Below are 15,208 nucleotides of genomic sequence, written 5' to 3'. Positions count from 1 at the left end.
CCCTGCCATTCCTGCCACAGAGGCCAGGCACTGTGGGGAGGGGGTTGTGGGCTGAGAGTAGCATGCTGGGCTTTGGTTTTCCTAGATTCCTCAAGGCCAGTCTGTGCTAAGACTGATGCTTCTGTGACTGGCCAGGAAGGGAGTCTCGTCCCAGCCAAGGCTGCTGCTGGGAGATACCTTCCCCTCACCCCACTGAGCTACTCGCCCCCCCCACCTCCCCCCCACCCCGCCATCATTTCTGCAGCCTTGCAACTTTGCTCTCTTCACAGAGGCCAAGACTGACCAAGCAGATGGGCCCAGAGAGCCACCTCAGAGTGTCAGGTTTGCATCTGGGAAGTGGTGTGTAGGTGACTCTGTTCCGAGGGGCCCAGAGGAGCATGACCTTATGCCTTCACTCAGGGAGGGTGGACATGTAGATGAAGCCTGGTTCTCTAACTTCACAAGGGAGATGGCTTGATGCTTCAGACGAATGCCACCTTGGGAATGGGGGTGACCCGATTGTTGACCCGTTCTTCCCTGGCCTCCTGGCCATGTGACCTCGGACTGATCACTTCCCTTCCTCTGACTGGGCAGCAGAGGGTCGGTCAGGGAGACCCCAGCTCTGTAATCACTTCCATTCTAGAGACCTGTAGCTTGGGCCCAGCGTTGTACATGGGGGCGACCTTTAATGGGGCATGCCTGGGCTGTGGTGGGCTGTCCATGACACTGTCGCCTGTCTCGGCAGGAGAAAGCGCAGCTACAAGCAGGCAGTAAGTGAGCTGGATGAGGAGTCCCAGCTGGAGGATGAAGAGATGCAGCCGCCTAGGAGCAAGACCCCTTCCTCGCCCTGTCCGGCCAGCAAGGTGAGCCGGGCCCTTGCCCTCCCTCAGTGCCCTCCCCTGCCTGCTGAACCCTGACCCTGGTCCTCGTCTGCAGGTGGTGCGGCCCCTCCGGACATTCCTGCACACGGTGCAGAGGAACCAGATGCTCATGACCCCAGCCTCAGCCCCCCATAGCGTCATGAAGTCCTTCATTAAGCGCAATACTCCCCTGCGCGTGGACCCCAAGGTGAGGGGCCCTTACCCCAGGCTGGGCTTTGTGAGAGTTGGGGTAGCTTAGGCTTGGGCAGTGTTGTCAATGGCCAGCGCAAGCCTCTGTGGCTCAAGCCTCTGTGGCCCAACATCTGGGGTCACTGTCCCGACCTTGTGGGCCCAGTAGGTGCAGTGCGAGTCCTGGGCCTGGAGCCCTGGGCTGGGAAGTTGCAGGATTGGCCCAGCAGAGCCCCTGCACTGTCCCCACAGTGGTCGAGATGAGGTACACAAGTGGGCACCTTCACTGTTGGGGCTGAGGGTTGGGTGGGAGAAGAGGAGGTGGGATGCTGCTGGCGAGAGGGTGCAGGCCAGGCCCCGAGCTACCTCGCTGGCACCACCGAGTGTGTGGCCACTGGTGGGATGCCCCTGCCCAGCATTAACTCTTGGCTTCTTCCTTGTCTCCTCCCCTCCACAGTGCAGCTTTGTCGTAAGTAAAGTCTTTCCTGTGTGGTAACCTAGCCCTGCCTAGCACTCACACGCTGTAGCCTGTCCCTGTGTAGCTGACAGCACCATGGACGCACTAATACCATAAGCGGGAGGGGAGCATTAGGAAGCGAGCGGGGCAGTGGGGGTGCACTGGCCAGAGGCGCCCGGCGGTTCTGGGGCCAGCATCCTCCCTCCGCAGGGCCTGCCCCCTCTGCTCTTGACTCTGCTTCTAGGAGGAAGCAAGGGGTTGTGGCCTATGGCTGTTCACCAGGGCCACCTCCCTCCCTCCTCTCTGGCACCAGGATCCCCCTCAAGGTCTGTGGGTCTGGGAAGAGAACAGACAAGTTGTCTCTGGTCCCTAGAGTCTCTGAGACGTATTGGGTCACAGACCTGAGCAGTAGCCTTGGGATGGTGGGGTGATGGGGGAGGGGAAGTCTGGGTTTGAACCAAGGCTAGAGGCTGGGTGTTGCCATGCTAGGTGTTGCCGGGCTGGGTGACAGTAGTACTATCAGCAGTGGCATCTGGAACCAAGGCACAGAGACTGTTCTCTTCTCAGACACCTCGGAGCTGACCTAGGCCAGGACACAGGCCGGGAGCAAGGTGCCTTGGAGAGCTGGGACCTGCTCAGCCCACAGTCCCAGTTCCCCGTGCCACTTGCCAAGGCCACAGCCCCTTATTCCTTTAGTTTCTGTAGACTCTCCCTCAGTCTCACAGAGATGCCCTGTGATAGACTGGGGGGGAGGGGTGGCTTCTGCCTCCAGTCAAGGGCCTGGGTGGGTAGGAGCTGGCCAGGTGGGCCAACTGAACTTTCCTCTTCTGCGTGGAGGGTTGTCCCCTGTGGTTGGAGAAGGTGAGTGTGCTTTTCAGTATGCCAGCAAGCAGGCTGCGTGGCCTTACCACCTGTGACCCACCCAGACCAGTTGGGGTCTTGCTGATCTTATGGTGATGACATGACGCCCAGGAAGTTGCCCTTTCCTCCTGAGGGGTTCCCAAGTCCCCGCACAGAGCATCTGGTGGGTGTGGACAGTCCTTAGCTAGGAGACAGGGGCCTATGGGATAATTTAGGATTGTATCCTGGATATTGTGTTGTGAGACTCTGGACCTTGTTTAATCTACAGAGAATACTGATACTTTCTCAACAATGCAGTTGAGCAGCAGTAAATCTGGTTAGGTTCAGGCTGCAGGTTCTGACCTGCCTTCAGTGGATGTGGTTCCAGTGTTAGCTCCTATTTTGGAGGCCTTATGGTGCTATTTGGGTCTGCCCTGGGTGTGTGCTGGTCAGTAGACAATCTAGGACTCGAAAGGAGAGCTTTTAGTTATTGTCCAAGTCTTTTTTTTTTTTGAGTTGGAGTTTCACTCTGTCGCCCAAGCTGGAGAGCAGTGGCATGCTCACGGCCACCCCAGCGTTGACCTGCTGGGCTCTGGCAATCCTTCTGCTTCAGCCTTCTAAGTAGCCAGAACTACGGGCGCATGCTACCCATGCCCAGCTAATTTTTTTCTTTTTTTGTAGAGACGAGATCTTGCCAAGTTGCCTGGGCTGGTCTTGAAACCGCAGGCTCAGGCAGTCCATGCCCCTTGGCCTCCCAAAGTGCTGGGATTACAGGCTGAGCCACCAAGCCCGGCCTTCCAAGTCTTGATGTGATAGTTAGGGTCAGATCCTCATATCTATGCCTTGGAGCTGAGTCACCTGTGGTATCACCTTCCTGATCACTCCAGCACTTTCTGGTTCTCTGGGGCTCCCTTTTTCTGTCCTCCAGCTGGGAAGCTGGGTCTTTGGTGACCTGGTTCTGCTGTGTGCTTCCACGACTGCCACCCCACCTGGCAGGAGACGGAGAAGGAAAACTGCAACAAACAGGACTTGGCCTGCACTTTTGAGATCACAGCTCCATAGTTTGGAGAGGAAGGTTCTCTCTCAGAGTTTTGACTCTGCATTCCTGTAACAGCTGCTGCCCCTGGTTACCTGGGATTGCTTGTGGGCAAGGGCACAAGGGGAAGGGAGGAAGGAGGAAAAAACAAGATGGTGTTTTTGTACTTTCTGGGACTTTAGTCAGCACTAGAGGCTTTTCCTGGAGTTCTCTCGGCTTGTACCTGGTGACTCCTTTGGTGTTTCAGACTACGTGGAATTAGGCTCTAGAACAGTGGCAAGCTTACCGCAGTCTGGGTGATGCTTCTTCCCAGCCTCCTGCTCCTGTTTCTCATCAGAGGCCTCAAGTGGCTGCTCCTTGCGTTCTGCCCAGGTTTTGTAGCTGCGTTCAGTGGGAGAGATAGGTGGAGTGTGTCTACTCCATTTGACCCGTAGCCGGAACCCCTCTCTCCATCTTTAGCAGGGGACGTTAACTTGGAGCCAGATTTCTAGGTGGCAGTGCTCAGCCAGGGTTAGGAGCCAGGGAGGAATTGGTATAGTCAGTGTGGGGAGAAAGAGGGCCAATGGCCATTTAACACTGAGGCCAGAGGTGGGAGTCTGGTGGGGTCCAGATTGGGGTGATGGGTGGGGCCTTCCATCTGGGTCCCAGCCTCCACTCCCAGCCTCAGACCATTCAGGGGCAAAGCACCAGTCTTGTCCTGGGCTAGGGAGGGTTTGGAGCCCCTGTACATCCCTGCTGGTTGCCCGCTCTGCCATGTGTGTGCCCCCAGGACTCTCTGGGTCTGCCCAGGAAAGGTTGCTAGCATCAATTTGCAGTAAAACCAACTAGCATCTTTTTTTTTTTTTGAGTTGGAGTCTCACTCTGTTGCCTAGACTGGAGTGCAGTGACCGCTCCCAGCCACCGCAGCCTCAACCTGCTGGGTTCTGGTGATCCTTCTGCCTCAGCCTTCCAGTAGCTAGAACTACAGGTGTGCGCTACCATGCCCGGCTAATTTTTTGATTTTTATTGTAGAGATGAGGTCTCACCAAGTTGCCCATGTGGGTTTCGAACTCGCGGGCTCAGGCAATCCACTCACTTCGGCCTCCCCAAGCGCGGGATTACAGGCTGAGCCACTGAGCCTGGCCCAACTAGTATCTTAACAGTTGTTTTAAAAATTATTATTTCTTTTTCCTTTAAACTATTTTTTTTTTTTTGAGTTAGAGTCTCTTTCTGTTGCCTGGGCTGGAGTGCAGTGGCATGATCACAGCTCACTGCAATCTTGACCATCGGGGCTCAAGTGATCTTTCTGCCTCAGCCTCCTGAGTAGCTGGGACTACAGGTGCGTACCACCATTCTTAGCTACTTTTTTGACTTTTTGTAGAGAACAGGTTTCACTATGTTGCCCTGGCTAGTCTCGAACTCTTGGGCTCAAGTGATTACAGGCATGAGCCACTGCACATGGCCTTGATTTAAAAATTATTAACATAACCATTTCATAGGAGGTTTGGACAATAAAGGGAAAAAAATACCATCTCTATCTCACTAGCCTTTAGTAGCCTCTTTTAGCATTTGGTAATATTTTCTTTTACTTTTTTCAGCTAATATGAAATAGTTGATTTACACAAAATAATATGTGTGAGCTAGGTGTGGTGGCTCAAGCCTATAATCCTAGCACTTGGAGAGGCCAAGGTGAGAGGATTGCCTGAGCCCATGGGTTTGAGAATGGCCTGGGCAACTTGGTGAGACTTCATCTCTACAATAAATTAAAAAATTAGCCGGATGTGGTAGCACGCACCTGTGGTTCTGGCTACTTGGAAGGCTGAGGCAGAAGGATCGCCGGAAACTAGCAGGTCGATGCTGGGGTGGCCATGAGTGGCCACTGCACTCTAGCCTGGGTGACGGAGTGACAGTCCAACTCAACAAAAAAGAAATGGGTGTATATACATACAAAGCATAATAGGAATAAATTAACACTCATGTACTTGCCATCCCCTTAAATAGAACACTACCCATAACTTTCAAAACTGCTCTCTGTCCCTTCCTAATCTCATTCCTCATTCTTTTTTTCAAATGCAATGTTTATATACAGTTAACTCTTGACTAACTCTTGACTAACAGCTCCCCACACAGTCCCCAAAAACTTAACTACTGTTAAGTCTGCTGTTGACCGGAAGCCTTATCAATAACATGAGCAATCAATTAACACATATTTTATATGTTATAGGTGTTATATACTGTATTCTTTCAATAAAGCTAGAGAAGAAGTATTATTATTGTTCTTTTTTGTGGGGGATTCAGAGTCTCACTCTGTTGCCTGTACTGGAGTGCAGTGGCATGATCATGGCTCACCATAGCCTCAAACTCTGGGGCTCAAGTGATCCTCTTGCCTCAGTCTCCTGAGTAACAAGACTACAATGTGTGCCACCATGCCCACCTACTTTTTAAAATTTTTTTGTATAGATAAAGTCATTATATTGCCCAGTCTGATCTCCAACTCCTGAACACAAGCATTCCTCCCGCCTTGGTTTCCCAAAGTACTGGGATTATAGGCTCACCACCATGCCTGACCAAGAAAATATTAAGAAAATCAGAGCCTGGTCATCGTAGTGAGATCCTGTCTCTGCTGAAAAGAAAAGAAAAGAAAAAAATTAACCAGGCATGGTGACTCACACTTGAGTCCTAACTACTAAGGAGGCTGAGGTGGGAAGATCACTTGAGCCCAGGAGGTTGAGGCTTCAGTAAGCCAAGATCGTGCTGCTGCATTCTAGTCTGGGTGACAGAGCAAGATCCTGTCTAAACAAATAATTTAAAAAATCACAAGGAAGAGAAATACGTTCACTATTCATTAAGTGGAAGTGGACCATCATAAAGGTCTTCATCCTGGTCGTGTTTCTGTGGAATAGGCTGAGGAGGAAGAGGAGGGGCTGGTCTTGCTGTCCCAGGGGTGACAGAAGGGGAAGAAAACCCTCGTATGAGGGGACTGCATGGCTCAAACCCATGTTGTCCAAGAATTAACTGTAGTTATAACCCACGCATACGTCTGGTTTTGAGCTTACTTTTTTTGCTGCTCAGAACTTGCCAGGGCTCAGCTGAGAGTACCTGTGGCTCTGACTCTCCGGAGGCAGTTGGGTGCTCCTGGCAAGAAAGAGGTCTCAGCCTGACTGGGGCTGGGGGCATCTCTGCCTCTAAGGAACACTGTGATGTTGCCGCCCAGGTGGTTGTGGGCACCTTTCAGGGTTGGGGGTGACCCTGCCTCACATCCCATCCCGCCCCTGTCAGGAGAAGGAGCGGCAGCGCCTGGAGAACCTGCGGCGGAAGGAGGAGGCCGAGCAGCTGCGCAGGCAGAAGGCGGAGGAGGACAGGCGCCGGCGGCTGGAGGAAGTGAAGCTGTAAGTGGCCCTGTCCCTCCTTCCTGCCCGGCCTGCCCGGCCCACCCGGCCTCAGCGGGACTCCCCGTGACCGCCCTGTACCCCGCAGGAAGCGCGAGGAACGTCTCCGCAAGGTCCTGCAGGCCCGCGAGCGAGTGGAGCAGATGAAGGAGGAGAAGAAGAAGCAGATCGAGCAGAAGTTTGCTCAGATCGACGAGAAGACAGAGAAGGTGGGCGCCTGGGCAGGGGCGGGGCCTAGAGTGTCCTGAGCAATTCAGACCTGGCCCCAGGGTTAGGACTGGCTGGAGCTCTTGGAAGGGGCCATGTCCTGTGCCCCTCCTGTCTGCCCCACGGTGCTGGGTGTGCTCTGAACCAGCTGGGGTTGAGGTGGGAGGATCTCTTGAGCTCAGGAGGGGTTTTCCCCGGCTCTGGGTTTTCCCGGCAGCCCTCTGTGAGTGGGGTCTGATGCTCTGGGCCTGGACCGGCCTCTGGTGTCCTGTCTCCTGAGCTGCGGGAACAAGTGGAGTGTGCAGGCACGCAGAGGGCCTGGCCCCTGGGGCTCCGGGCCCCACCTTCAGGCCAAACGTGGGCTGCTCCAACTGGCGTGTGTGTGGGTGGGGGGCTCCGCAGGCCAAGGAGGAGCGGCTGGCGGAGGAGAAGGCCAAGAAGAAAGCGGCAGCCAAGAAGATGGAGGAGGTGGAGGCGCGCAGGAAGCAGGAGGAGGAGGCACGCAGGCTCCGGTGGCTGCAACAGGTGCGGATGCAGGTGGGCCAGCTGGGCACGGTCTTGGCGCCCCAGGGACCTGCTGGGCGAATCCCACTTTGTGGGGTTGATGCTGGCAGTCATGTTGCTTCTAGCCCAGAAGGAGGTTCTGGAATTGCCTCGGGAAAGGGAAGGGCGGCCAGAACTTGCCTCATCTTCTGTAGAAGTGGCAGTTTGAGGGTTCAGTGCACATTCTTGGAACCAGACTTCCTGTCTCAGCCCTGCCACTTATGAGCTGTGCGACCCTGGACAGGCTCCCTGCCCTCTCTGTGCTTCTGTTTTTTCACATAGCAGTGGCGTCTACTTGATAGGGTTGTGGTGAGAATGACCTGCGTTTGTGTAAAGTGCTCAGGTAGTGCACGGGATGTGCCAAATGTTCTCCACGTGATGGCTGTTTTGATCCATCCCTTGAATTTTCCATCTGTAAGAGCAGCTCCACTGCTTCCCGGGTCCTGTCAGTCTGATGTCTTTAGGAAACACAAACCTGTCTTTTAGGGCTTCCGTTATGGTAACTATTATTAACTGTTGCTGACTCTACCAGGAGCTGTTGTAGGCGTGTTATGCTTATAAACTCAGCAACTCTGTGAGGTGTGGGCATGACTGTTGTCCTCATTTTATGCATGAGGAAACCGACCAGAGGGGTTGAGCGCCTTGCCCAAGCATCACACAGCTAGAATCTGGCTCGAGTCCGTCCCTGGCTGAACCTGCTGCAGTTGCACAAGTTGTCACAAGATCCTTTTCAGGCGGGTCATGGTGATTATTATTATTTTTTGAGTTGAAGTCTCACTCCTATTCCCAGGCTGCAGTGCAGGGGCACGCTCACGGCCACCCCAGCGTCGACCTGCTGGACCCTGGCAGTCCTTCTCCCTCAGCTTGCCAAGTAGCTGGAACTACAGGCATGCACCACCGTGCCCAGCTAATTTTTTTTTATTTATTGTAGAGATGAGGTCTGGCCAAGTTGCCCAGGCCGTTCTCGAACCCATGGGCTCAGACAGTTCTCGAACCTATGGCCTCACCGCAGCCTCCCAGAGTGTTGGGATTACAGGGCTGAGCCACTGTGCCCAGCCAGTGGTGATTCTTGGGCAGCCTTGGGGTGTCCCGCGGCTCTGCCCCTGCGTGGTCTGTGGTGAGGGGTCGGGCAGGACCTCCCCTGCCCTGGCCCTGTGCTCCCTTGCTGGCTCGGCCGACCTTTCTCTCGGCCTCAGGAGGAGGAAGAACGGCGGCACCAAGAGTTGCTGCAGAAGAAGAAGGAGGAGGAGCAGGAGCGGCTGCGCAAGGCGGCCGAGGCCCGGCGGCTAGCCGAGCAGCGGGAGCAGGAGCGCCGCGAGCAGGAGCGGCAGCTGGCCGAGCAGGAGCGCCGCCGGGAGCAGGAGCGGATCCAGGCCGAGAGGTGAGGCCCTTCGCTGGGCCTGGGCGCAGCCCTGCTCTCGCTCGCGGATTTGCAGTGTTTTCTTGGCTCCCAGCCCTGATGCTGGCAGCTGGCGGCCCGCCTGAACAGGGGATTCAAGGAGCATCGGCGGCTGCTCGGGGCTCGTCCTGGTTCTGCCTCCACCTCTCGTACTGACCCTTTGGGTCGGCTGGGGTTTCTTAAAAGGGCCACTGTGGGCATTCTGGGCCCGAAGGATCTTTGTGGCACGTTGTAGGACTTGGCATCCTTGGCCCCTGCCCCCACTCAATACTCTGGCCCTGGTGGCGGTGATCACTCAAGTTGCACCCCCCCCCACTGTTTCCAGAATGCCCTCTTGGGAACTGCAAGTCCCATGAGCCCTGGTGTCCTGCAGCTCTGCAGGTGGCGGCTGTCTTTGCAGTAGACAGGAATCCCATGTTCAGTTTTACAAGCGTTTATCCAGGGTCTGTCCTCTGATTGTGCTGAGTCCCGCGAGTACTAGGGAGGATAAGTCCCACTCACTGTGGCAGGATCCTGTACCCGCTGGTGTATGAGGCACACAGGGCCTCACAGCTGTCCTGTCGCCTGCTTCCATTTCCTGGGAAGCACCAAGGCACCACTTTTTTGTGGGTGGTTGCAGGCTTTCTGGAGAAGTGAGGCATCACAGCCTGCGGGCTGGACTGTGTCAGGGCCGCGTGACTGACACAGAGGTGTCTCTGGTCCTCTGATAGAGTCAGTGTTAGGAATCTGGGAAAGGGAGAAAGCGAGGGAGATAGCTAATGTGGGTTTAGATTATATGGTGCCTGGCAGGGCCAGGGACTTTGAGCGTGATGGTGTGACAGTCATGTCGGCAACTTTGGGGGATACCAAGCTACCTGCTTTACATGTTTCCTCACTTCAAGTGAGTGTTTAGTCTTTCTTTGAAGCCCACGATGGCGTGGGAACCACCTGCTCCACTTTACACAGGGGAGATAGGCTCAGAGAGGTTAAATGCCTATTCAAGGTCATGAGCTGGTGTGTTGCAGTGGTGCCTCCAGGACCCTTCTTAGTTCTCAAATGGCCCTTCAAGCCCTTTGTGCTTGAAACCAGCATCTGCCTGTGGGTTAGGATAATTAGAGGTAGTGTGGATTATCCCCTGTGATTCTCCTGATGAACCTGGAGAAAACATGTTAGAAAAGTATAAAAGTGTAATGAGACTCAGAGACTAAAGCTGTGAGGAAGAGGAGGGGCCAGATTTTGGACTTTGACCCACACTCCCTGCACCCTTGGGTGTGCGCACTCCTAGCCCTTGGGGCAAGAGTGCAGCTGTCGGCTCCAAGCCAGGTACCCATTCTGCCCTTGCACCTTCCAAGGTGTGTCCTGCCGACTGGGATGGGAATAGGGGTGGGGAAGGGGCTCCTCTTTCTGCCCTGACAGGCTTTTTCTGGGTCTGTAGGGAACAGCAGGAGAGGGAGAAGGCCCTGCGGCTGCAGAAGGAGCGGGTGCAGAGGGAACTGGAGGAGAAGAAGAAGAAGGTGAGGGGAGCTGGGGCTGGGGGCTCCTGTGGGACCTGCAGGAAGCTGTGGGCTGGTCTGGACTCCTGCTGCTGCTGCAGGGGCTGGGAGGGGAGGGAGCCTTCATGGCTCCCTAACACCCTGTTGCCGCCTGGCTTCCAGGAGGAGCAGCAGCGTCTGGCCGAGCGGCGGCTGCAGGAGGAGCAGGAAAAGAAAGCCAAGGAGGCGGCAGAGGCCAGCAAAGCCCTGAATGTGACTGTGGATGTGCAGGTGCAGCCTGGGCCCTGGTAGGGGGCCCCCAGGGTGGAAGGGCCCCCACTCTGATTATTCCCTTCCCAGGAGCTAGAGGCACAGACTATATATATATATATATGTTAGAATCCTAAGATAGAGACAGATACACTTTTTTTAAAACTATTTTTCATATTCTTTCTTATTCTAAAAGTAGAATTTGTTGTCAAAAAAACAAAAAAAACTCCTAAACTTTATAACAGTATAAAGTTAAAAACAAAAGGACCCTCAGGAAAACTTTACTAAACTCTATGTATATCATTCTAGAGTTTTACTTATATAATCATTTTAACATATATAACACATGGATAGTCAGTGTCTCTCTCTCTCTCATTAACCATACATATATTTTTAAGTGGGCATGCACCATTTGGCGGCTTGATTTTTATTTTTATTTTCGAGTTGGAGTCTCCCTCTGTCGCCCAGGCTGGAGTGCAATGGCATGCTCATGGCCACTACAGCCTCGACCTGCTGGGCTCAGGTGATCCTTCCACCTCAACCTTCTGATAAGTAGCTTGAACTACAGAAGCGCACTAACATGCCTGGCTAATTTTTTGATTTATTGTAGAGATGAGGTCTCACCAAGTTACCCAGGCTGGTCTCAAACCCCAGGGCTCAGACAATCCACTTGCCTCGGCCTCCCAAAGAGCTGTGATTACAGGCTTGAGCCACCGTGGCTGGCTGATTTTTTAATTTTTCCTTTAGTATATTGTAGACATCTGTTTCAACACAGGTAAATTTCTTATTTTGGGTGACTATGTACCAGTAATTGTGGTCGAATTTGGCCAGTTCCTGTTGATGAGCATTTACACTAATGTCAGTGCAGTGCTGCTACCAAAAGATATAAAACGAAGAAGGGTTTTCACTGCAGCACAATTAAGATGTCAAGAACTTGGAAGATAGTCATGCCTGATGACGATGGCTGGTTGCAAATCATAGGGTCTCCAGAGCTGTTCCCAAGTGGTGAATCGAGCCACTCTGACCTGTAAGAAAGTTTGCAGTAGAACTTAACATGAAAAGGAATTTACAGAGCAGTGTATGTTCTGTGACTTTTTAAGATTAAAAAGTGGCCTGAATCTTTTTTCTGTCCTGTGAAATGTGGAGAGATGAGCAGTGCCCCAGCCCTCCTTGGTGGTGACCTGCGGGAATGCGGCTGATGGAGAGCTGACGGCCACATTTATTTTTCCCAGTCTCCAGCTTGTACCTCATATCAAATGACTCCACAAGGGCACAGGGCCCCCCCGAAGATCAACCCGGACAACTACGGGATGGATCTGAATAGCGATGACTCCACCGATGATGAGGCCCATCCCCGGAAACCCATCCCCAGCTGGGCCAGAGGTAAGCAGGGATCCCCAGAGACCTGGCCTCCCCTTGGGCTCTGGAGACGTGGGCTCGCCGTTGCAGGTGTCAGTAGGCTGTTGTGGCTGTGAGTTGATTGACTGAGGCTTCAGCCTTGGGCACTTGCCCTGGCGGGGGTGGGGCCCTCTGTGGCCAGTGGGCTTGTCTGAGGACCAGTCCCAGGAGGTTGGGCTCCTTGGTTCTCCACAACTATTTTAAAATTCCACTGGCTTTGGGCAGGGCGTGCTGCTGGGTGTTCTGACTTGAAATGGGCCCCTCTTTAGAGTCCCACCCAGGCCAAAGAGACCTGGACCTGATAACTAACCTGGGACGGGAGCAAGAGCTGAGAGTGGGGGTGGGCTTAGGTCGATCACTAAGAGCTTCCAGCTAGCTGGGGGAGGCAGGGAAGGCTCTGAGGAGGGTGTGGGCATGTGAACAGGATTTGACTCGGAGTTTATAGGCATTCAAACAGGAGTGTGGGTGAGAATGACTGCTGCCTCAGGCCTGGGTATGAGGCCTGGAGGAGTGGATAGGGGGGCCGGTGTGTACAGTGGGTGCTGCCAGTGTGGACAGTGTGGACAGATCTGCCAGAGTTGATGGGGTCAGTGGGTACCGTGGGTGCTGCTGGGGTGGATGGGGGTTGGCAGGTTCAGTGGCTGCTGCCTGGTAGACAGGTGGGTAGGTACCATGGGTGCTGTGGGAATAGATGGGGCCAGTGAGTACAGTGGGCGCTGCTAGAGTGGGGTTGGTGTACACAGTGGGTGTTTTCCCGTTTGTTGAGCTGGGTGTCAGGGCAAGGCCCAGACTCCCTGGAGGGAAGGGCCAAGGATCCTGTAGCTGGCCAGGGCTCTGCAGGGAATAAGTTGCTTTCGTTAGTTTCACCTCATTGGAACCCAGCAGCACCTGGAATTGACTTGAGTCTCCTCAACCGCTAGTGGCAAGTCATTCGGGAAGTGGCAGGGAAAAGGAGCCAGACGGCCTGTGGAGTCACTTAATTGTTGTCCAGTTGACCTTGGACAGCGTGCTTAAACAGTTTCCTCTTCCAATCCAGAGGGTAATGATAAGATAGGCTGAGGAGGTCACTGAGAGTGGCATGAGTGTATACACACAACTGGCCCTTAGTGCAGCACCTGGTGCGAGCAAGTGTTGGTGCACGTTCCTGCCCCTCGATGCCCCGGGGTCTTCCTCAGCCTCCACAACCACAGCTTAAGGTCTCCCTCGGTGCACCCTGCTCCTTGGGGCCCGTGGGGTTCACGAGAAGCCTCTGACCAAGGTGACTGAGGCTGGCATCATATGCGGATATTCTGGAGTTCTTAGTGGTGTGCCTGGGCAAATTTCCCCATCTGCAGGATGAGAAGGATAAAACACCTGCCTCCCAGGTGGTGGTGAGGGCGGTGAGCTCTTGCAGCTGAGCGTCCAGGGAGTGGCCAGCCCTCCTGAGCTCTGGAGGACTTTGTGCAGGTCAGGTTGCCCAAGGATGACAGGAAGAACAAGAAACAGGCGTTCCCAGGGTTTGTGTTGGTACAGGCAGGGTTAGGGCTCTGAAAGGAGCAGATGAGGCAGAGGCGGGGGTGTGTCAGGCTGGAGAGGGTGACAGGGCTCTGGAGGGGGCCATGAGGCAGGGAGGTTTGTGGAGAGCCACGGGGCAGTGACCGGCCCTGCGTTTCCCTGCAGGCACCCCACTCAGCCAGGCCATCATCCACCAGTACTACCACCCGCCGAACCTTCTGGAGCTCTTTGGAACCATTCTCCCCCTGGACCTGGAGGACATCTTCAAGAAGAGCAAGCCCCGCTACCACAAGCGCACCAGCTCCGCAGTCTGGAACTCACCACCCCTGCAGGGCCCCAGGGTTCCCGGCAGCCTGGCCTATAGCCTGAAGAAGCACTGAGTCAGGCCTACAGCCTCCTGGGCTGTCTCAGCTCCTGCCTGTCTGTCTGTTGGTTTTTGTGTTGGTCTGGTGCCCTCTTGCCTGGCATATCATCGCTGAGGGTCTGGCCAGGTGTACATAAGCGTCCTCTGTGTGCTGGGTGTTTCTGCTGCAGGTGGCAGGTGGCTCAGGCCTGTTTGGGGGATGGGCTTGGCTGGGGATTGGGGAGGAACCAGGCCCAGCCCCACCTGGTCCACAGACAGCTCTCTGTAAATACTTGTTATAATTCTGTTGCATTTTAGCATTTTAGTCTCTGGCATTTGAGAACTAGATGAATAAAGTCTATTTCTTCATGCCTGCTGTTGGTATTGTGAAGGCTGGGGCCCTCCGTGTAGTGTGGGCCTCTGCAGCGGTGTGTCTTGGGCTGCCCGAAGAGCTGGAGGACCAAGGCTCTCTTCCACCCTGAGGAAGTCACCTGGTACGGGGTCCCACCCCCAGAGATCCTGCTGCAGTGGGCATTTCCGCTGCCTGGACACCCCCTGAGGGGATACCTTCCATTGCTTTCATGATGGGGCAAGGGGAGCTGCTTCCTCTTTGGGGGGGGGCAAGGCACTCCCTTCCTTTAAAGGGGAGCTTGGGTCTCGACACAGCTCTGCCACATGGCCCCTCAGCTCCACCCTTGCTGCCCAGTGGCAAATGAACTTGAGAAAGTCTCTGTGTTGCTGGAGCATGTGATCTGAGTAGAAAAGAGATGTCCCTGAGGCCACCCTGGGACCAAGGCTTGCAGGCAGCGAGATATTCCCCCAACAAAACCTGCAGCCACTCAGTTGCTTAGCGTCAGTGAAAATTGGTCCTGGTCCTTCTGTGAGCTGCCTGCTGTGTCCTGAATGTCTACCTCTAGTCCTAGGACAAGCTTGCCAAACTATGGTGCCAAAGCAAGCCACAATCAGTTTTTCAGTTTTACTGGAACATACCCCGCTGGAAACACCCACTTGTTTACCTGTTGTCTCTAGTTGCCCTACTCTGAGGGCAGCGTTAAATTGGGCAGCAGAGGCCCACGGCTGGCCAAGCTTGGAAGTGTTTACTATCTGAACCACTACAGAAAAGGGATGCCAGCCTCTGCTTTAGGAGAAAAGAAAGGCTACAAAAAGAGTGCTTTAAAAAATGAAGTTGCCAGGCGCGGTAGCTCAAGTCTGGAATCCCAGCACTTTGGGAGACCAAGGCGAGAGGATTGCCTAAGCTCAAGATCAGCCTGGGCAACTTGGTGAGAGCTTGTCTCTACAATAATTCAAAAAATAAGCTGGGTATGGTAGCGCATGCCTGTAGTTCCAGCTACTTGGAAGGCTGAGGCAGAAGGA

At 54.3% G+C, this 15,208-nt stretch overlaps 1 protein-coding gene across 1 annotated transcript in view; it reads left to right on the top strand.

Annotated features, from left to right (window-relative positions):
- The window catches only part of INCENP (inner centromere protein), a 32,637-nt gene extending 18,434 nt beyond the window's left edge, over positions 1-14,203 (top strand). Inside the window, exons 8-19 of the mRNA XM_021717007.1 lie at positions 270-321; positions 725-842; positions 916-1,047; positions 1,486-1,497; positions 6,620-6,729; positions 6,818-6,938; positions 7,339-7,461; positions 8,676-8,860; positions 10,293-10,371; positions 10,513-10,620; positions 11,832-11,982; positions 13,657-14,203. Coding sequence (XP_021572682.1) covers positions 270-321; positions 725-842; positions 916-1,047; positions 1,486-1,497; positions 6,620-6,729; positions 6,818-6,938; positions 7,339-7,461; positions 8,676-8,860; positions 10,293-10,371; positions 10,513-10,620; positions 11,832-11,982; positions 13,657-13,871 — 1,406 coding nt within the window. The 3' untranslated portion in view covers positions 13,872-14,203. The remainder of the gene's footprint in view (positions 1-269; positions 322-724; positions 843-915; positions 1,048-1,485; positions 1,498-6,619; positions 6,730-6,817; positions 6,939-7,338; positions 7,462-8,675; positions 8,861-10,292; positions 10,372-10,512; positions 10,621-11,831; positions 11,983-13,656) is intronic.
- The last annotated feature ends 1,005 nt before the right edge of the window (positions 14,204-15,208 follow it).

Source organism: Carlito syrichta, unplaced genomic scaffold, assembly GCF_000164805.1.
Source record: "Carlito syrichta isolate Samal-C Ts95f unplaced genomic scaffold, Tarsius_syrichta-2.0.1 Scaffold309147, whole genome shotgun sequence".
Classification (NCBI taxonomy): Eukaryota; Metazoa; Chordata; class Mammalia; order Primates; family Tarsiidae; genus Carlito; species Carlito syrichta.
This window is presented reverse-complemented; position numbering and strand designations above follow the sequence as displayed.